Source organism: Tursiops truncatus, chromosome 1, assembly GCF_011762595.2.
Source record: "Tursiops truncatus isolate mTurTru1 chromosome 1, mTurTru1.mat.Y, whole genome shotgun sequence".
Classification (NCBI taxonomy): Eukaryota; Metazoa; Chordata; class Mammalia; order Artiodactyla; family Delphinidae; genus Tursiops; species Tursiops truncatus.
The window spans coordinates 163,635,439-163,656,613 of record NC_047034.1 but is presented as its reverse complement, the minus strand read 5'-3'; the positions used below and the strand labels follow the sequence as shown (position 1 = coordinate 163,656,613).

The window sequence follows — 21,175 nt, the reverse complement described above, 5'->3', positions numbered from 1 at the left end:
AGCCCTGCACCCCGGCCAAGCCGTCTCCTGTGGGAACCCTCATGGGTCCCCCATGGCCTGGCAGACGGCCCTCCTCTCCGTTGAGGCCAAGGTCAGGGGGTGCAGCCAGGAGGGCAGAAGGACACTGCCTTGCAGTCTGGACAGGGGTTGCATCAGCCTGAGCAGCGCCAGGGGAAGGGGGCCCCGCTGGGAGGGCAAAGGCTGGCTTGGTTGTCCAAAGGCCGAGGAAGCAGAGTCCTGACCGCAGGAAGGCAGGGCCAGAGAGCTGGGTCCTACCTGGCCTCCCGGTGCCTGGCCTGTGACTTGCTGTTTGATCTTACACAGGCAGCCTGCCCTCGATGGGCCTCAGTCTTCCCATCTGTATGATGAGGGTGCTGACCTAGAAGGTGGATCCCAGTCCCAGAGGCCTACACTCAGGCCCCCGCTCCTCCTGCTTCCTGCAGCCCTGGCTGTGGGTGGCCACATGCAGTCGTGGAGACGGAAGTCCCTCTGGCTGGCACTGTTGGCCTCCTGGATCCTCGTCCTGCTGGGACTCTTCCCCCTTCTCCGCCTGGCAGTGCCCACCAGCCCCCGGGCAGGAGCCCCCCGAGGCTGGCCCCGCTGGCTGGACGCAGAGCTCCTGCAGAGTTTCGCCAAGCCTGGGGAGCTCCTGGAAGATGGCCCTCGACCTCCTCAAGCCCTCCGTGGCGGCAGCTGCAACTGGGGAGCTTGCTTTGACACCTCGAAATGCAGAGGCGGTGGCCTCAAGGTATTCGTGTACCCAGCGGCTGGACCCGTCTCTGAGACTCGCCGCAGGATCCTGGCTTCCGTCGAGGGCTCCCGCTACCACACGCTCAGCGCTGCTGAGGCCTGCCTCCTCCTCCTCCTCAGCCCGGACACCTCCACTGGAGAGTGCGACCCGGTGCCCCCGCAGTGGGATGGGGGCAGGAACCACCTGGTCCTCAGTCTCCACCCAGCCCCTTGCCCCCGGACCTTCCAGCTGGGACAGGCGATGGTGGCCGAGGCCAGTCCCACAGTGGACACCTTTAGGCCCGGCTTTGACGTGGCCCTCCCGCTTCTCCCTGAAGCCCACCCGTTGCGAGGTGGAGCACCTGGCCAGCTGCGGCAACACAGCCCCCGGCCCGGGGTGGCCCTGCTAGCCCTGGCAGAGGACGGGGGCAGGTGGCACGTGGCAGGCACCGACTTCTCTGCCTGCCCCTGGGATGGGCGCTGTGAACAGGACCGTGGACCCAAGCAGTAAGTGGAGCTTCGCCCCTTGGGGGCTGGATGGGAAGGGTATGTGATGGGAGCGAGCCCAGGGGCCAGGGTAGAGGGCAGGATTGAGATGGGCCAACTTAGGGCTCAGCTGCAGCAGGAGGGAATCAGGCTAGAGAGCAGAGAACACGACCACCGAGATGGTGATTTGCTGCATGAGGTGTCCAAGGAAGGTTGTGGAATTCTTCCTTGGGGATCTTTAAAAGCATAAAACATGACTCACTCCTATTCTTCTTCTTTTATTCCAATCCTTCCTTCCCTAATATTTTATTTAACATACAACTCTATAGTGTTTACTATGTGCTAAGCACTTTTTATAAATGATTATAATAAAATAATACTAATCTTTATCTTTGAAGCGTTGGTGTACCAGACACTAAAGCTCAGAGAGGTTGAGTAACTTGTCTGAGGCCACCCAGCCAGAAAGAGCACAGCCAGTATTTTAATCCAGGATTGGCTGGCTCCAAAGCCTTCAGCCTCAGAATTCTGGGGTTTAAGCAAGAGTTTATGATCAGTCCTGTCAAATGCCTCAGAGCCATGGTCACAGATGGAAGCTGCTCCTATGTCTAGTTTCCGGGATTAACCTCTCAAGGTAACAGGCTTTGGTTACAGCAAATATGACTTAAGTCAGACCTACAGAAGAAGTCCTACCAGTGAGAGTGCCTGAATATATACAAGAGGCATGGGGACCCATGGGGACATGGAGAGCTCACTTAGAAACTTCTCTCTGCCTGGGCTAGTGGTGGTGACACATCTCAGGTGGTAAAGCAGTTAACGCCTAAGCACCCCAACCCCTGTGCAGCCCCCAGGAGGCCAGCAGTATCCAAAGTCTGGCTGGGCAGACTGGAGGTGGAACCTGTCACTCTAGAATCCTTCCCTTGTCCCCTGTCTCACGTATCTCCCTATTCTTTGCTAGAACAACATGGCTTATTCTGAGCTCCACTTCCCTCCCAGGAATTCTTCACGTGGCCAAGCTCCGTTTTTGCCTCTGTTTGGGGGCTTCTGGGGCTTTGCTCAGCCACAGGGCTCTTGTGGGAATGGAATCTCTCTACCTCCTGAAGGCACATGGCCTCCAGGGAGCCCCGCAGCCAGGGGTAAGAGCAGAAAGGCCCCTCAGTCCCCATGGCCCTTCTGCTAGGACCCATCCCTAGCAGGCATCCTCGACAATCACCCAAAAAGCTGCGGATCCCGTCAGGTACCTCAAACTCCAAACTCAGACAGAGCTCACCTTTGGTGACAGGGTTCTCCGCTCACCTTGCCTGGCCTTACTTCTGATTAGGCACTTAGCCATTCTTGGTTTCAGGAAGTTCTTCTTTCAGGTGACTTTAGTTACAGCTAAATGCAGTCGGTTACTGCTGAATATGAAAGTTATTTCAGTCTGAACTTCTCTGAGAAACTGAAACTTGGGGAGTGCACACAATAGGCAGGCGCTCACTAAATGTTTACTGATTGAATCCAAATTGGCCAGAAGTGGCCAACGTTTTCTAATAGGCGTGGGCCACCCTCTGAGTAGCAGTTTTGATAAGTGTATTTCCAAGGTGTGATGCCTGACAGCCTCTAACCGTCCTCTGAATGTCTAGCTTTTCTGTCTGTGGCCTCAACCCACCTGCAGGCGACAGGACTTGTAATCTCTGGAGTAGCTGGAGCCTCAGTTTCCCTGACGTGCCAGGCAGCTGCCTGAGCAGCTAGTCAAGTATAGGGACAGAGACAGCGGGAGGCCCACAGCCACAGGCCAGCGCCCGCAAGGTGGCCTGAATAAACAAGTGTCGGCCAGGGAAAGAGGCGATTCAGGTCGCTGCCACCGTCCCACATTCACTCCGCTGGGGGAAGGGAGGAGGGGAGAAAGTGGGCATCTGGGGAGACCCTGCTCCGCCGCTTTACATACTTCATGGCTAATCCTCTCGAGCACCCTTCAAGGGAAGTGTTATGATCCCCATTTCAGGGAACAGGAAACTGAGGCTCAGAGACGTGGAGGCAGCCAGCCAAGGGCCTTGGTGACGAGCTCCGCGGTTCACCACAGCCTCCCTCACTGCTCCGATCAGGCGCTCAGAAGCAGCAGAGCTGGGATTAAACCCCGCTTCTGGCTCCAAAGCCCGTATTTTTCCACCTTCACTGAACAGTCTCATATTGCTTTAGAATAAGCCTGCACCCGTTTAAATTGTTATTTATTTATTTTTATGAATAGGGAATTCATTCACATGGTACAAAATTCCAAAGGCACAGAAGAGTATACAGTAAAAACTCCCTCCCACCCCTGTCTCCAGCCACCCAGTTTTCCCTCCTGGAGCCAAATACCCTTTCTAGTTTCTCTTGTGTCTTTTCTGAAGTACTCTGGGTGTATATAAACAGGTGTATATGCTCTCCCCTGCTTTGGGTTTTTTTTTTACATAAACTTAATGCATGTTTTAAGGTCCCCTGGCCTGTCGCCACTGGGTACACGAGGTGCAGTGCCTAGGGCCCATGATACTTCAGGGGCCCATGAAAATGTTCTCATTTCTTTGAAAATCAGAAGAAAAAAGTGAACTTCTAAATAGAAGAAAATGTTTTCATATATAATATTAGTATGTTCATTCTTATACCAACACATTTATCGAATATAATTTTTATATTTTTATGGCTGAGGGACTGCAAAGGCCAAAGTATGCAGGGCACTGGAAGTCGCAATGCAGCCCTGCCTGTGGCCATGGGTGGAGTCACCTTGATAGCAGCCTTGGACACTGAGGCCCCAAGTCCATGCCAAGCACTTTACAGGGTCACAAATCATCAGCAATCACAACGAGATCCATCCCTTCTACCACACACACTCACACACACACACACGTGGAGGTGCTCGTCTAGCCTCTGATGGGGAACTCACCACCTCCCAAGGCCACCCACTGGCTATTCTCAGCCAGCTCCATTACTAGAACTTGTGCCGAAACTGACCTTTCAAACATTTAGTCCATTGGTCCTGGGTCTCTCCTCTGTTGCACACTGAGCATTCATTTACTTAGCCCCCACTGAGTGCCCATACTCCGCCAGGTGCCCTGCTACGCCCTGGGGATACTGGATGAGGGAGGCACAGCCCCAGCCCTCAAGTAGCTTAGTCTTATTAGAGAGACAGACAAGTCACTGGTGTGACACACATTGTTAAACAGAGAGAGGGTGGGCAAGCTGCCTGCCCGGCTCCTCTACTTCAGAGCTGTGTGACCACTTTAGGCCTCAGTTTCCTCATCTGTAAAATGGAATATTAACAGCACATACCTCCCATCTCATAGGGTTGCTGTGAGAATGAAGTGAGTCAATGCATGTAAAGCACCTAGAACAAAGGACATGCTCAGTAAAGGTTAGCCTGGCTCGTTACTACTGCAGTGCACATAAGGGCTGTGGGAGCAGAGAGGAGGGAGCCATCTCTGGAGAGACCAAGGAAAGCTTCCCAGAGGAGGCGATATTTGAACTTTATACATTAAGATCGAGTAGGAGGAATTCTTCGGGCTGCAAGGCAGGAAGGGGTGCTCCAGGCTGAGAGAGAAGGAGGTACAAAGACACAGAGGGAACAGTAGACGTTAACGAGGACTGACTGATACAGTGTATTCAGCAGGCTCTCTGGCTCTGGGTTCTCTGAAGCCTTAAACTTAAGGGTTTTCAGTCCCTTAGGGCTTTACTGGGGGAGGAGGAGAGGGCTGTGGCTGGCTGGTGCCGTGGCTCTCAATGAGGTGGAGGGTGTCCTGTTTTTAACTTGTAGCTTTTTCCAGAAGAAGCCTGGAGGGACACCTGAGCATCGGGCAAACGAGGCTGGGTCCTCGGGGAGACCCCTGGGCAGCAGGTCTGGGGTGGTTCAGATAACCTGGGGCCAGGAGTTAGTACACGTTGGTTCCAGTTCCAGCTCTGCCCCAGCCCTTTCTGAGAACCTGAGCCAGTCCTCGGGTCTCTCTGAGACTCAGTCTCCCCATCTGTGCAATGAGGGTTGGTCCAGAGGCTAAGTACTCCTAGGATTGCTTCTTGAAGGTTCAGACTCAGGACCAGATAGACTGTAGCTGAGGAGGGTCCTGGAACCCTCTAGGCCCTATTCAACAGTCCCACTCTGAGCAGGCCTGTGAGCCCTGGAGTCCTGTACACACACACACACACACCCCCCGTAGCCAGGTCATGGGCACTCCTTCCCTGACTGGGCAGCTCCCGGGTGGTGGCTCTGAGGAGGCTGTGACTCCTACCCCTCCCCCCAACAGGCACACACAGCCTGAGTGTGGCCCTGGGGCTGGTGGGGGGAGGTGGGAGGAACAGAGGAGGCCTGTCCTCTGGGCGAGGGGGCCTCTGGGCAGCGGCTTCCTGTGTGGTTCCAGGCTGGGGGCCCAGCCCACCTCCTGACAGAAGAGCTTTTCACGGGCCTGGGCTCTGAGGACGGGGAGAGGGCAGGGCATGGAGGCCACTCAGGTGAGGGCCGCCCAGAAGTCTGCATGAGGCCAAGAGGTGGGAGGGCAAACGCGTGCTTGCCCAAGTCAGACCAGCCTTGGAAACGTCAGCTCCCACCACCTCCCATTTTGCAAACGAGGGAACCAAGGTCCTAAGAAGAGAAGGGAGGCGTCTAATACCACCAAGGGCAGCGGCAGAGCTAGAGCTGCTACCCCAGCTGTGGGCGAGGGGCAGCGTATGGCTGGGCGTGTGCAAGAGTGTCTGTTAACATATGAGAACATGGTGGTGGGTTTGTACATTGTGAATTTGGGATTGTTAGTGTGGAGGGCTGGGGGGCCATCAGGGGAGTCAGGGGGTTGAGGGGCAGCTGTCTCAGGTCTCCTGGGTGCAGGGCCCCCTCCTGTGCTCCTTAGGACCCACCCTGGGGCAACGCTACCTAACGCCACCTTCTGCCTCATCCCTGGCCGCAGTCCTGATGTCTTACACTTCCTTCAAGCCCTGCAGGTACAACCCCGACTTGGGCATCCCCCATCCCTGTCCCCCTACACTCCTGAGCTGGAAGGGCAGTCTGGGCCCAGGCCAATGGGAAGGGCCGGTGAGCTGCCCACTCCTTTACTCTGGGACTCAGATGTGCCTACAGCCATATTCACTGCACCCTCTGCAGAACACCCCCCCCAAAACCCCCCAATTTTCTCTCCTCTGTATCCCTTGCCCCCAATGCAGAAGTTGCTGACTTGGAAAAGGGAGGAGGGGTGAGTGTGTGCAGGGTGGGACTGGGCTCCCCAGTGACCTCCCTACCCCCCAGGCTGGCTGCATCCCTGTGCTTCTCAGCCCTCGCTGGGAGCTGCCCTTCTCTGAGGTCATCGATTGGACCAAGGCGGCCATTGTAGCTGACGAGAGGCTCCCACTTCAGGTAGCTCAGGGTCCTACCAATGGGGTGGGGACTAGACCCGGGACATGGGAGGACCCCGGGATCCCGGCCCCCAGGCTGGTCTCGGTCCTCATTCTTATCCCCCACCTGTGTATATTGATGATTTTGCGCCCAGCCCCAAGCCTCTGGGGTTCTGAGAGCAAGAACTCAGCCTCTTTCAGCCTCAGTTTCCCCATCTGTACAATGGGATAAGTTAGACCAGATGATCTCCATGGGCTCAACCCCACTGGTCCATGACTGATTAAATACCTAGTTTAAAGGAAAGCCACAAAAAATCCAAAATCTGAGTGCCTACGTGGAGCTTGGGGTGGGGAAGCAAAATGCAGAGTGACTTTTCCATCTGATGAAACTCATTTTGCCCAGCTCTGAAAAACATATGCATGAGCCTTGAATCCCCTGAGAGGTGAGAATGGTTTAAGAAGTTAACAGGAATAGCCCCCACTCACTGAGCCTCTACGATGTGCTAAGCCCTTAATATGTATCATCTAATCTAATCCTCACAGCCACCCTACGAGGCAAGTACCATTATTGTTCCCACTTTACAGATGAGGAAACAGACTCAGACGGATTAAGTGGCTCATCCACAGTCACACGGTTACTAAGTGGCATTTAAACTCAGCTCTGTGTGACCCTTGAGCTCTTAACTGCTAAGTTACCTAGGATTTTGCCAAGGCTGGCAGCTGCTAACCCACCTGGAGAAATGTGGGGAGCGGGCTTCTGCTTCCCAGACCTCCAACCTAGGTTGTCCCCACCCCAGGGTGAGTCAGGGCCTTCCAGGGCCCCATGCCTTCTCCTTTGCTCCCTCTGTGCCCCAGGTCCTGACTGCCCTCCAGGAGATGCCCCTCACACGGGTCCTTGCCCTGCGTCAGCAGACCCAGTTTCTATGGGATGCCTACTTCTCCTCGGTGGAGAAGGTCGTCCATACCACTCTGGAGGTGAGGGGGATACACCTGATGGGGGCTCTGGGGTTCGGGTCTGCCTCATCCCTGCCCCTCTCCATGCCCCTCTCTTCTGACACCTCCTCTGCCCTGGTGTTTGGGCTTCCCCCTTGAAGATGCTTCTGGGATGAATCAGAGACCTGGCTCGGAGCTCTTGGATGAGTTCCTTCTCCAGTCTTGGCCTCAGTTTCCCCATCTGTAGCAGACAGATTTCAAAGCATGTGCCAACTCCAGCTGATGGGCATTGGTTGCCTGGGGCATATGTTGGGAGGGATTCTGGGTCCGGAAAAAATGTCATGACCTGTTAGTGGTATCTGCCATGAGTGAAGACAGCATCACTGAGTGACCCCCTACCCTGGACTTCTGAACCTTTCTGTCCCCAGCCATCTGGTGTTGCAGATGCTACCCTCCCCAGATTCCTGAAGGGCGAGGTGTGGGGCGGCACCAGGTCCTCACTTCCTCAGACCCCGCCCATGGCCACACTGGTCGCTCCCTCTGCACAGCCTTCTCTCATTTCACAGATTATTCAGGACCGGATCTTTGGACCCTCTGCTCACCCCTCGCTACTATGGAACAGGCCCCCAGGGGCAATCCTGGCCCTGCCCACTTTCTCCCCAAGCCCCTCGGACTTCCCCTTCTACCACCTACAACAGGGTATGCCCTAGAGATGGGACAACTTGAAGTCCCCTCATCAACTCTCCCCAAGTCTCTGCCCCAGCCTCAACCATAGAGCCCCAGCAAGCCCCTCCCCAAATCTCCCACATCTTTTCTGGCTCCCCAAGTCCCCAACTCAGGTCATTCTCGGGGGGTTCTGTCCCCTCCCGCCCTAATAGCCTGTGTCTCATTCCTCCAGGCTCTCGTCCTCTGGGCAGGTTCAGCGCCCTGATTTGGGGGGGGGCTCCAGGCCAGCCCCCCCTGAAGCTCATCCAGGCTGTGGCAGGCTCCCAGCACTGTGCCCAGGTCTGCCCCCTTGCCAGCCGGGGTGCCGGGATCCAGGATGGGGGCGAGACAGGGCAGAGCCCTTGAAGACATCTGGATGCCAAGGATAACCACACATTTTGGGGGGAGGCACGGGAAGGATTTTCAAGTACCGTTGCTGCCTTCCTCTTTCAGTCCCAAGTTTCTAGTTCCTTTCCCCCACCTCTGTCCCCTCTTCCCTCATGGAAACTGACAAAGCCACCTGAAAAACAGGTGCCTCTTGTGGAGGTTGAACATACATGCATTGTTTTTATTCATCCAGCCTTTTCCGAGCACCCTGGGCTTGACGCTGAGGATGCAGAGAAAAAGTAGGAAAGGATTCTGCCCCAGATTCATATCCAGTTAGCACTTCCCAGCACACAGACTGTCAAATATCATTTCCAGAGAAGCCAGATAGGCTCTTGAGAGTACTTGGAAAGCAGACAAGCAGTTAGCTCAGCCAGGGTGCAGACGGATCAGCTTCAAAGATGGGACATTTGAACTGGGCTGGGAATGACAAAGGAGCAGGAGGAAGAGAATGAAAACCTTTGAGAGAAGACGGGGATGGAGCATGGGGTCAGGGGCCAGGCTAGGTGCGACTTGAGTTCTAATGCTACAGGTAGCTACCTTCGTGTCACTGGAATTCATGCCTTCTGGAAGCTCAGAGGCAAAAACAGGGCAGTCATGAAAGGACCTTGGCTCTAACTAAACTCCTCCCAAACTCACATATACAGCTGCTCTCCCAAACTGCTTCCACCCTGAGAAAGATTACTCCTGGGACACCCCACACACACACCCTGGCCTTCTGACCCAGACTTCAGGAACATCCCCCTTTCCTTCCAGATCTTGGTTCTCTGGAGCAGTGAGAAGCCACCCCCAACCAGGTGGCCCAAGACAGCAGTGCCCTTGACAGTCATTGATGGGCACAGGAAGGTGAGAGATGGGGAGGGATGTGGAAGGGTGGGCTCACCCCCAGAAACCTGAGATCTGGGGAGGACATACACGGTGTGATTTACTTGGGCCTGAGCCAAAGCTGGACTTCAAGTTGGGCCTGGAGAAATCAGACCATGGGTTTCAGCTGCAGGCCTAATAGAGATGATTCTCTTCCATCCCTGGCCCTTGTGAATTGTGCTTCCAGAGAACTGGGGTTTTGTGTGATGAGGGAAGGCAGAGAGAGTACATTGCTGTCTCAGGTAAGGGATAGAGGGGAAACCTGGGCAGGTGGCAGCATTTTGGGCGGGAGGGAAGGGGTGGCTTCCAAGAACCTGGGTTGGTGTGACACACCTGCCTTCCTGTGCCATTCTGGGAAAGTCCCTTCATCTCTCCGGACCTGTTTCTTTCAAACGAAGGATGTTCACCAGGGTCGAGGTGAACATCTAATGTGACAATAGAGGAATCCTGAAATGTCAAAACTGGAAGGGCCCTAGATACCAATTTGCCCATTTTACCAAAGGGCAAATTGAAGTCCAGAGAGGGAAAATGAGGTCCTCAGGTCCGAGTTCCGGGCAGACTTGCTGTTTTCACTGCTCTTCCTTCTACACCATGTCTGCAGGGGCTCCTGCTTAGCAGATATGCAGATACTCATCATGGGAGCCTGGGGAGGGGGTCCTACGGCTGAGTTGCCCTCCGCTCCCTCCCCTTGCAGGTCAGTGACCGCTTCTTCCCATACAGTGCCATCAGCACCGATGCCATCCTCAGCCTGGATGCCCATAGCAGTCTTTCCACAAGTGAGGTGAGGACTCCCAAGAGGAGCCCTGGCAGCCCTCAGACCCCGGGAGCTGGGATGACCAGAGATCAAGAAGTCGAGCCTCCTGCTTTAGGACTTTTCAGCTCCTAGCTGCAAAAGCACTGTTTCTAGCTCCCAGTGGGGAAAGTTCCCCTAAGCATCCCCTGGAAATTTTCTAGCTCCCTTCTCCTCTCCCCTGAGTCCCCTCAGCCAGGCTGGCCTTGCCTCCACGTCTCGGGAGGCTCCTGACTGGGCAGGACGTCCTTCCTCACACCTTACTTAAATGTCTCCCCAGGTGGACTTCGCTTTTGTGGTGTGGCAGAGCTTCCCAGAGAGGATGGTCGGCTTTCTGACGTGGAGCCACTTCTGGGATGAAGCCCGTGGTGGCTGGGGCTACACTGCCAAGAGGACCAACGAATTCTCCATGGTTCTCACCTCGGCTGCCTTCTACCATAGGTACAGACGCCAGCCCCGGCGCTGGGCTCAGAGGGCCAGAGAACCCTCCTTTGAGCCAAGAGCAGGGTGGCGTGGGAGCGGACACAGCAGTCAGCCGAGAGCTCAGAGACCCAGGTTCAAGGCCACTTCCCGGTGCTGTGATGGGCAAGTCTCCTCACCTCTCTTGAGGTTCAGTTTCCTTGTCTGTAAAGTGTATTCACCTCACAGGGCTGGTATGATCATCAAATAACAAAAATACATGAAGGGCTTCCCTGGTGGCGCAGTGGTTGAGAGTCTGCCTGCTGATGCTAGGGCACGCGGGTTCATGCCCCGGTCCGGGAAGATCCCACATGCCGTGGAGCGACTGGGCCCGTGAGCCATGGCCGCTGAGCCTGCGCGTCCGGAGCCTGTGCTCCGCAACGGGAAAGGCTACAACAGTGAGAGGCCCGCGTACCGCAAAAAACAATAAACCAAAATACATGAAGTCCTTGGCACACAGATAATCAACAAATGGCAGCTTGTTGTTTTGTTTTTGTTTTTGTTTTTTGCGGCATGTGGGCCCCTCACCGTCGTGGCCTCTCCCGCCGCAGAGCACAGGCTCCGGACGCGCAGGCCCAACGTCCACGGCCCACGGGCCCAGCCGCTCCGCGGCACGCTGGATCCTCCCGGACCGGGGCACAAACCCGCATCCCCCGTCTCAGCAGGCGGACCCCCAACCACTGCGCCACCAGGGAAGCCCAGCAGCTAGTTGTATTTTAAGTAGAGCCATGCAGAGGATATGGACAGTGTTTGGATTTGGGGGTGGGTGAATCCACAGCCTTCCTGAAGCTGGTCTTTGGCCTGCCATGTTTGATGGCCTTGGAACTAGCTGATCCTCCCCTCATTCTGGCTCTGAGTTCAGACTTCAGAGCCCAGGGAAGGGGGCCCCAAGGAGGAGTGAGGGAGGTGGCAGGGAGTTCACCGTTGGCTGCAGACAAGCCATAGAGCACAGAGTAGTGGAGAGTGGTGCATACTTGGGGTGGGAGCTCTCTGAGGCAGCCAGAGCTCAGTTGAAAAGGGAGCAGGACTTTCACAAGAAGCTTAGGAATTGGGGTCAAAGGGAGAGTGAGGTCAGGAGGGAGAAGAATGGGGCCTGGGGGGGGCGTTGAATTCGGCTACAGCCTCTCCCGCTCTTCCCTCCTTACCCAGGTATTACCACACCCTCTTCACCCACTCCCTGCCCAAGGCTCTGAGGACCCTGGCAGATGAGGCACCCACCTGTGTGGATGTCCTGATGAACTTCCTAGTAGCATCCGTCACCAAGTTGCCCCCTATCAAGGTGCCCTACGGGATGTGGCATCAGGAGGCCAGACCGCCTCCACTGGTGAGGATCTAGGGGGGTGGTCGGCACTGGGAGGGCCCCGGCTGGGGAAGGGATTCCCGTTCTAACCCTAACCCTTTTTGCTGCACGAGGCGGGGGTAGGGTGGGGTTCCGAGGACAGAGAAGCCCTCCAACGCATTTCTCCCCGCCCCGCTTAGGAGCCTGGGGGTCCGGGGCTCAGGCAGGAGCCGCAGCCCGCAGCCCAGAACTGCATCAACCAGATGGCGGCAGGGTTCGGCCACATGCCCCTGGTATCTTCTCGCCTCCGTCTGGACCCCGTGCTCTTCAAGGACCCGGTGTCCGTGCTGCGTAAGAAGTATCGCAGCCTGGAGAAGCCCTAGGAGGGACTAACTGAGACCCCGGCCCGGCTCCCAGCGGTCGCTGCAAACTGCCTCAGGGGAGGGGGGAGGCTCCGCCTCCTCCCTTGCGGTATCTGGAGACCCAATCAAGGCTGCCATTTAGCCAGCACGGCAGTACCCGATTGGCCAACCACCGCTTCGCCCCCCACCCCCCAGCCTAGGCGCTAGTGGCAGTTCCCACGTCGCTGTCTCTGGGGCCCTTCCTCTGCCTTCGCAGACCCCTTGCCTGGAATGCCTTTCTTGGCTTCTCTGCCGAGCTGACATCTACTTCTTTCAGATCCTCGCCTCCTCCACGAAGCTGCCTGACCCCCACCCCCGCCCTGGATCCTCTGCGCTTTCACAGCCGGGTGTGTCCCTTAGTCCCGACGCTATTCATGCTGCCTCGCAAGGTACATCGTCAGGCCCCAGGACTGACCCGGGAGTCCCGGGAGGGCAGGGCCGTGTCCTCGTCTCTCTGGCCTGGCAGGCCACAATATTTGACGAACAAATATTTGCGCCACAAATATTTGACGAACAGGTAGACGGAAGTGACATCAACTACATGCCTGGCTCTGTGGCGACAGTGGCGGGGGTGTGGACAGGGTGTGCGGAGTGAGACACAAAACTGCACCTCCCACCCCAGACCCCCGGGTTTTTAGTCCGGCCGGAAAGCAGCTTCTCGCAGAATCCTGGGCGCAGCCCTCGCGCCCCAATAATAGAGCAGAGAAGTGCCAGGGAGCCAGTTTCGGGGCTCCCTTCCCTACCTGGCGGAGCACAGTTGGGGGAGGTATGGGAACGCCGGTGGCCCTGCCGGGCCCGGGCTCGGGCCCCTCGGCTCAGGCACTGCCGTCGTTCTGCATTACCAGCCTGGACCACTAGTGGTCAGCACCGCGCCGCGCTCCCTCCCCCCGGAAAGGGAAGGAAGCTCGAAACGCCCATCGGGTGGGATTAGGGGGAGTGGGGACGTCGGGATTGGTGGTGCGCAGCTTGAAGTCGGAAAACTGGTTGGCCCACACACTTAGGACTAAGAAGGGGCCATTTCTAGGTGGGCTGTGTGGGAGCAAGGGAGGTCCCGAGCGACCAGGTGGTGAGAGTGGAGACGGGGAGGGGACGCTGGGTTCTCCTGGGTTCACCCACCTGGAACTGGAATGATCACTTCCGAAATAAAGCGCGTGTCTTTGCCCCTTTGCTCAGGCTATAAATACCTCTACAGCAGCTGCGCGGGGGGAGGGGGACTCAGGTCTTGCCTGGGAGCTGGGGCCACTCTAGAGGAATGGGGATGTGGGTCCAAACCAGCTCCAGGGTATCCGGTGTTTTTCTGCTTTGATGGCCTCGCAGCTTTGGAAACTCCCGTGACTAGTGATTAGCTCTCTGGCCAGAACATGGTGTCCCCAAGGCCTCCCACGTCCATCCTCCTGTTTGACCTCTGGCCCCTGGATGACTCAGGTCATCCCCAGAGCCAGTCACAGCGTGGGATGCAGAGAAGGCTCTTTGGGGAGGCGTGGGGCTGCTATATTCTTGAGATGGAGGGGGGACTGGGAGTTTAAGGAGAGGGAAGACAGTCTGGCACTGAGTCAAGGACAGTTGTTGAGGAAGCACACAGCTGCAACCCAGGCAGCCTTCCCAGAGTGGGGAGGACTCCAAGTGCCAGGCCCAACTGAGGGAAAGAGACACCTTTTCCCTCCCCACTCACAGTTGCAGCACCCAGAATACTGAACTACCTTGGCATGGCCTTGCCTGTGGGCTGCCAGGCCCAAGGTCTCATACTGTACCAATATGCAGCCCAGAGCAGGTCCCCAGCCCCTGCTGTAGGGGGAGGCCTAGGGCTGTGGGACTTTGGGCAAGTGACTCAACCTCTCTGAGCCTCAGTTTTCTCATCTGTAAAAATGGAGGACAGCAATGACTGTCTCTTGAGAGGTGTGTAAGTACTTGGAATATAGCAAAGCCCAGGATCCAGGTTCCTGCGGCCTGCCATGGCTGGGGGGAGGGAGGAATTTGATTCCTAAGATTGGGGTGGAGTGGCGCTTCACCAGCAGTCACACACGCACACACACACACACACACACACACTTCCAAGCCAGCACAACTTCCCACAGACTTGAAGGGGCCGAAGAACCCTCAAACCTAGATCACAGCCAACCCTGGATGACAGTACTGGAAAGGCACAAACAGGTCGTTTCACAGATGGGAAGAGAGAGGCTCAGAGTGACCAACCCCTCCTCCTCCTGCTGTGGGTCAGGACAGAGTCAAGACAAACCCAGTGCTGCCCCCCAAGGCTGGGAAGCCCACCTGGCCCCTCAGGCCATCCTTCCAGAATGATGATAAAAGCACCCACTCTCCCACAACCACCATATGCTCAGCTGACTTTAGTTCCAGTCCTCACAACAACCCTGTGAGGTAGGTGTCAACATTCTTTGTCCGCAGACGAGAGGGGCGCTGACCTGCCTAAGGGCAGAGACAGACCACTAGATCAGAGCCACCTGATGACTGGGCATGCTGCCTCCTCTGTGAGACTGGGGACAGGTCCCCCGGCTTCATCTTGGAAATACAAGCCACCTCCTAATTCAGGAATCTTCACACACACCTCAGGAAGCCAGGGGTTCCTGTTCAGGTTGTACCCTCTGTGTCCTCCATCCCCAAGTTTTGAGCAGGCCAGGCCATACCGACAACAGAGCTGGCCCAACCATACCCAGTGTCAGGCTCCCCGACCCCGGGACACAATCAGGGCAAGAGGAGTGGCCCGGGGCCTGTGGGGCTGTTTGCGGGGGACCCAAGCTGAAACCTGTGCCCACCTCCACCTCTCCCGCCAGCACACCTTTGTGTTGGCACAGCTTCCTGGGCGTTGGCGAGGTGGGGGGAATAAAGAAAGAGGAAACCAGCAGGTCCTTACCTAGTCAGAAGCCCCCTACCTCCACGAAAAGGAAACATTTGGCTCTCAGTGAAATGACTCAGGCACAGATCAGCCTCAGGTGCCCCCTGGCTCCCCATCTCAGGGGAGACCCGTATGAGTGTGCAGAGTCCTCACAATTCCCCAACTCCCCATGGCCTCCTTGTAGCATATTGTTAGAGGCAGAGGAAGGGGGCTCTGTCCCAGGGCTTCTTTATGGATTCATAAGGCAAAGGCCAGACAGACTGAAAATGGGAAATGAGGCAGGCAGGTGAGGGGACAATGAGTCTCCCCTCTGTCACCCCTCACTATGCCCCACTGCCTTTCCAGAGGCTAGTGGTAGGGAGGCATTAGCTGAGGATGAGGCCCAAACCCTGCCCCACCGGGAACTGGAAGAGTGGGGTCACACCAGCTTTACACCTGCAGAGTTCCCATCCCGGGGCTGGCGGGAGTCAGATGGGGGAGACGGGGAAGAGCCCATTCCTGGAGTGGGACGAGCCTCCTCCACACTGAACATGGAGCAGCAGTCAGGAGAGTGACCTGGTTTATAACCCACCTGGGGTAGGCAGAGTCCTGGCTGGGCCTGAGGGACACTCAGTCCAGCCGTCGGCAGGCCTGTCCATGCCCCAGTTGGTGCCTGGCCAGGCAGTCAGTCCGAGGGACCCTGGCATGACTGACAGTCCTTCATGTCCTCAGAATAGTCCTCTATCTGGATGGTCACGGTGTGGAAGTGGAACCTACCCTGCAGGCAGGTCCTGGCTGCCTTCAGCACAGCCTGGGCGTCTGCATTCCCAGCTGGGGGCAGAGAGGACACATGAGGGGAGGCACCAGAGAGCCGATGACGCACTCCTGGGCCCTTAGGAATGATGAGGAGCCTCAGTCTCATATCCTACCCCCAGCAGAACAAGATAGGGGACGATGAACATCAAGAAACCCCCAGACTCACTCCTGTACCAGGCAACCCTCTGGTTCCCATACCTGGCACAACCCTGAAAGAGCAGGAAAAGCACTGGCTTTAAGGCTAGGAATCTTTCCTCTGCCACTGATTAGTTGTAAGAGCCTGGGCGAGTGACCTTATAACCCCCCACCCCCCAACCTCAGTTTCTTCATCTATAAATGGGACTGTGATGACCAAATGAAATAATGTATGTCAAGTACTCAGCATGGGGTCAGGTCCAATGCATGGGCACTGCAAGCATCTGGGGTCATCTGGACCCATCAGGGATGGCCCCGGGCCTCCCGCTGCCTCTCTCTCACCCACCCCAAGTGTTCCCACTACTCACCGATGGCTACATGGACAGACAGGATAGGCTGGGCCACAGTCAGCGCCCAGATATGCAGGCTGTGCAGGGCTTCCACCCCCTCCACCGACAGCAGCAGATCCCGCACAGCCATGAAGTCCATGCCCCTGGGGGTCCCTGAGGATGGCAGGGACGGGGGCTGAAGGAAAGGGCGCCCTCCCACCCACGCTTGTTCCTGCTCTTCAAATGTCCCCTCACTCACACCTCCTTGGCCTGACGTTGCCCCCACCTCCCAAATGACCCCCATCATCTCACCCTATTGTATTTTCCTCTTCACACTTAACACTGTCAGAAATGATCTTATTTGTTAGTTTCTTGCTGTCTCTCCCTCTGAAGTGGAAACTATGCGAGCAGGACAATTGTTTGGTTTACCACCCTATCCTCAGTGCCTAGAACAGTGCCTAGTCCCACAGTATATGCTCTATTAAAAAAATTTTTTTTTGTCTTCAGCAAGTGGTGCTGGGAAAGTTGGACAGCTGCATGTAAGTCAATGAAGTTAGAACACACCCTTACACCATGCACAAAAATAAACTCAAAATGGCTTAAAGACTTAAACATAAGACGTTGACACCATAAAACTAATAGAAGACAGCATAGGCAAGACATATTCTGACATAAATCGTACCAATGTTTTCTCAGGTCAGTCTCCCAAGGCAACAGAAATAAAAACAAAAATAAACAAATGAGGGCTTCCCTGTGGCACAGTGGTTGAGAATCCGCCTGCCAGTGCAGAGGACACAGGTTCGAGCCCTGGTCTGGGAAGATCCCACATGCCACGGAGCAACTAAGCCCGTGCGCCACAACTACTGAGCCTGCACTCCAGAGCCCACGAGCCACAACTACTGAGCCCACGTGCCACAACTACTGAAGCCCGCGCGCCTAGAGCCCGTGCTCCACAACAAGAGAAGCCACCGCAATGAGAAGCTCACACACTGCAAGGAAGAGTAGCCCCCGCTCGCCACAACTAGAGAAAGCCCGCGTGCAGCAACAAAGACCCAGCGCAGCCAAAAATAAATTAATTAAAACACAGAACAAAACAAAAAAAACCTACTTTAAAATAAATAAATAAATAAAATAAAATATGGCACAAATGAACCTATCTACAAAACAGAAACAGACTCACAGACATAGAGATCAGACTTGTGGTTGCCAAGGTGGCAGGGAGGGAGAGGAATGGACTGGGAGTTTGGGGTTGGTAGGTGCAAACTATCACATGTAGAATGGATAAACAAGGTCCTACTGTATAGCACGGGGAACTATATCTAATCTCCTGGGATAAACCATAATGGAAAAGAATATTAAAAAAGAATGTCTACATGTGTATAACTGAGTCACTTTGCTGTACAGCAGAGACTGGCACAACACTGTAAATCAACTATACTGCAAATAAAAAACTTTTTTTTTTTAAAGAAGGGAACCTGGGGATCCCTGCACCCACATAGGGAATCCTGATCATCACTTTCATCTGGGTCAGTCACATTCTTGGAGAAAAAGCTCTGACCTGCAGCCAAGCACTCCTGTTGACCCCAAATCAGGATCTAGACCAACCCTGACCACACAGAGACCTATGACCCAAGATCCTGAGCACAAGCAAGCTGGGTGAATGCGTGCGGTACCTCAGGGCAGACCATCTGCCACCAATCAAAGCCCTGCCACGTCCTCTGGAGGTGGGGTCCTCAGAAAGGAAGGCCTGAGCTGCAGTGGATTCCGCAGTCTTGTCCAACACCAACTGTCTTTTTCTGATCCTCAGTCTGCCCCGCCCCGACCCCACTGTGCAATGAGAAACATAAACCTCACCCCCCAAGGGAAGGCAAGTGGAGACTCAGGAAACATGAGGAAGGACTGGAGGGCCAGGTGCTACAGACACCAGCCGGAAGCCCCCTGCCTAGGCAGGGAGGACACATCCCAGCAGGGAGGAGGCACCCTTGGGGGTAAGAGGAAGGAAAGGACGATCCAGAGAACATTTCCAGAAACAAGCACACCTGAGGGCCCTGCTCAATGCCAAGATCAGCCCGGGGCCCCAGGAGGTTCTCCAACCTATGCCAGGCTCCAGACCATGGCCCCCCGCCAATGTGCTGGGATGCACCCTACACCCAACACACACACACACACACACACACACACACACACACACACACACACACACACACACACACACACACCCCTGAACTTATATTAGAGCTGGAGAGCCAAGAGCAAAAAGGGAGCCCCAAGCCCAGGTTACCTTCCATCAGCACCAGGATCACATCTCTCAGGATGGTCAAGGTTGTCCCCAGGACGAGGATGGAGAAGAGGAAGGTGCAGATGGGGTCTATAAACTTGTACTCTGGCTACAGGAAAAGGGCAAGGCAGAGCTGGGGCTCACCACCCAACACCTTAGCCTCCCTTCTCTGCTCCCACCCAGCATTAAGTCACGGAGAGGGGCTCTCTCTGCAGGGTGGGCATGAACCTCACCCTGACCCTGCCTCCCAGTTCTCTACCTTTTATTCTGTGTCCAAAAGGACAGGCAGGACAGACCACAGTTTAGGATAAGGCACTGCACCTTCCCACCCCTCCTTGCCCAAGGGGCTGAGACACGGACGGAGCTAAATGGAATCTTAGGCACCATCTGGTCCAACATCCCCATTTTATAGATGGGGAAACAGAGGCTCAATTAGAGCAAGGGACCCACTCCACATCATGCGGCTGGCAAGGGGTGAACCAGGCTTCAAACCCAACCCTTGGCTCTTTCCACTACACCACACTGCCTCTATATGATGGGCAATGCCCAGGCAGCACACAGTCCTGGGTTTTAATCTGGCTTCACAACTTACCAGCAGGGTGACGCTGTGCAAGTCCCTGAGCCTTTGAGCTGCAGAAAACACCACCACCTCCCCTTCAGGGTTGTTATCAAGATCAGAAGTGCTAACACTTACTGGGTGTTGGATAAATGTTCCTTCCCTCTCCTACCCTTTTGCCCAGAGCTGGGAGGGAGCTAGAATCTGGAAATGATTCTAGCTCCAGATGATCTAGCCTCCCTTCCCCACCCGGCCCACTTCCCTGTGTCCCCAGCTCTAACCTTGAAGTATAAAATAAAGGCTGCCACTAAAACGCCCAAGCTCTGCAGAAAGTCTCCAACCACATGGATAAAGGCAGCGCGGACACTGGGGTTCTCCTGCTGCTGGCTGGTGTCGTGGCTGTGCTCATGGCCATGGCTGTGTCCGTGGCCAGACTGGTGAAGAATCAATCCCATTCTACAGAAGTGGAGACAAGGCCAAGGGGCTCATTGAGGTAGCAGATAGAGGCTTCAAATCAGCCAGGTAGAGGCCCCCATCAGGACTGGCCTCCCCAGACTGCATGATCCCTTTGGCCACGTGAGGAGCCCAACCCACGTGGCCTTGGTTCAGAGTACCAACAGGAGAAGGGGCTCACTCCATCCAATGCCAGGCTGAATCTGGGCACAAAGATGCCCCAGTGCCAAGTCTCAGAGCAGGAAAGCCCCATAGAGTGGCCTTCACCATGTCACAGATGGTGAAGCTGAGGCCCAGAGAAGGAAGTGGCTTGCCCAAGGCCACTGAGCAAAGGTGAGAGAACCCAAAAGAGACCTCGGTGCCCTACACACCCTGCCTCTCACTGAGACCAATTTCAGGCACATCACCTTGAAAAAGGACTTGGATTCTGCCCCTAGGGACACCTGCTCCTGCAAGAACTAAACTCACCCCTCCCCATGACAGGTAAGAAGCCTCTCTGGTTATTCACTGACTTGTATGGGGTGGGAACTTGATGCTGCCCCAGGTTTACAGCTCCCGATGGCCTTGCCCTAGGCCTCAGGCAGGACCCAGGTGTTCCAGGTGCCAGAGCTCAGACCACTAGGGAAATTCTGATCCTGCGACCTATCCTGGAGTGCAGCACCTCCTCCTTCTAGCGAGGGCAGGCATGTAGGTATGCATGTGAGAAGTGGGAGGGGGAAAGACTCACAGGGAACCCAGGCCACACTCACATGATGTTCACGACCACAGCACAGCCCGACGTGATCAGCATGGTCTCCTTCTCGAGCTCATAGTCCCCAGAGATCAGCCGTTCCACCGCCAGGTACACCAGTACCCCGGTCACGACCCAGATGGACAGCACAGAGATCAGGGCGCCCAGGATCTCTGAGGAAGAACCCGGCCCCCAATACCAATCTTAGCATGGGGCCCTAAGGCTAAGGAGCCCCCTCCTCGTCCCCACAAAGTCTGGGCCTGGGTCCGACTGGGCTCTGCTGGAGCTATGGCTGGTGTGGTTGCACCTTACCCCACCACTCATACATCTGGGAACATCTGAGCTAGAAGAAACTCAAGAAATCATCTGGGTCAACCCTTACTGTTGAAGCTGACTCATTAAAATATATACCCATTGCTCAGCTGGCAAACTAAGGCTTCTGAGGAACAGAGGCTGGGCCATCTGCCACCAAGAGGAAAATGACAATGCGGCGCAGAGATGAACTTCAAAAGGCTTTGCTGAACTTCCCCTCCCCCTAGAGCTGATCCATGGAGTTATGTGCAGAGTTAATGCACAGTCATTTATTCTTGAAGTCTGGCCACTTCATTTCTTAGGAAGGTGGACTCTCCTCCCCTGCAGGGTGGGAATTCCCAGAGGAACAGGGGACCAGGGCTAGCCCATCAGACTGGGAGCTCC

The 21,175-nt window shown here is 55.6% G+C and overlaps 2 protein-coding genes across 10 annotated transcripts in view; one reads left to right on the top strand and one right to left on the bottom strand.

The window, feature by feature from the left end:
* The window catches only part of SLC30A2 (solute carrier family 30 member 2), a 36,785-nt gene that overhangs the window by 13,174 nt on the left and 2,436 nt on the right, over positions 1-21,175 (bottom strand). For 2 of the 9 annotated variants that reach the window (XM_033840605.2, XM_033840614.2), the window contains exons 4-8: positions 20,499-20,652; positions 19,578-19,752; positions 18,744-18,849; positions 18,136-18,289; positions 16,502-16,636 (exon numbers count right to left, since the gene is read on the bottom strand). In XM_033840605.2, the coding sequence (XP_033696496.1) occupies positions 16,502-16,636; positions 18,136-18,289; positions 18,744-18,849; positions 19,578-19,752; positions 20,499-20,652 (724 nt within the window). Of the gene's footprint in view, positions 1-3,406; positions 8,980-14,682; positions 16,014-16,501; positions 16,637-18,058; positions 18,312-18,743; positions 18,850-19,577; positions 19,753-20,498; positions 20,653-21,175 lie in introns of those variants that run through there. The other 7 variants (XR_012326868.1, XM_033840616.2, XR_004522194.2 and 4 more) reach the window with 7 other exon arrangements.
* EXTL1 (exostosin like glycosyltransferase 1) lies at positions 230-12,412 on the top strand. Its single transcript, XM_033840672.2, has 11 exons — positions 230-1,236; positions 6,060-6,150; positions 6,452-6,559; positions 7,393-7,512; positions 8,037-8,169; positions 8,369-8,475; positions 9,316-9,405; positions 10,118-10,204; positions 10,494-10,654; positions 11,822-11,996; positions 12,152-12,412. The coding sequence occupies exons 1-11, from the start codon at positions 464-466 to the stop codon at positions 12,332-12,334; spliced, it is 2,028 nt and encodes a 675-aa protein (XP_033696563.1). The 5' UTR covers positions 230-463; the 3' UTR covers positions 12,335-12,412.

Bases quoted from the DNA above. Each gene is read 5' to 3' on its own strand.
- EXTL1 (XM_033840672.2), top strand. From the start codon at position 464: ATGCAGTCGTGGAGACGGAAGTCCCTCTGGCTGGCACTGTTGGCCTCC. The intron at 6,560-7,392 runs GTAGCTCAGGGT...TCTGTGCCCCAG, and splicing joins ACGAGAGGCTCCCACTTCAG to GTCCTGACTGCCCTCCAGGA. The intron at 8,170-8,368 runs GTATGCCCTAGA...TCATTCCTCCAG, and splicing joins CTTCTACCACCTACAACAGG to GCTCTCGTCCTCTGGGCAGG.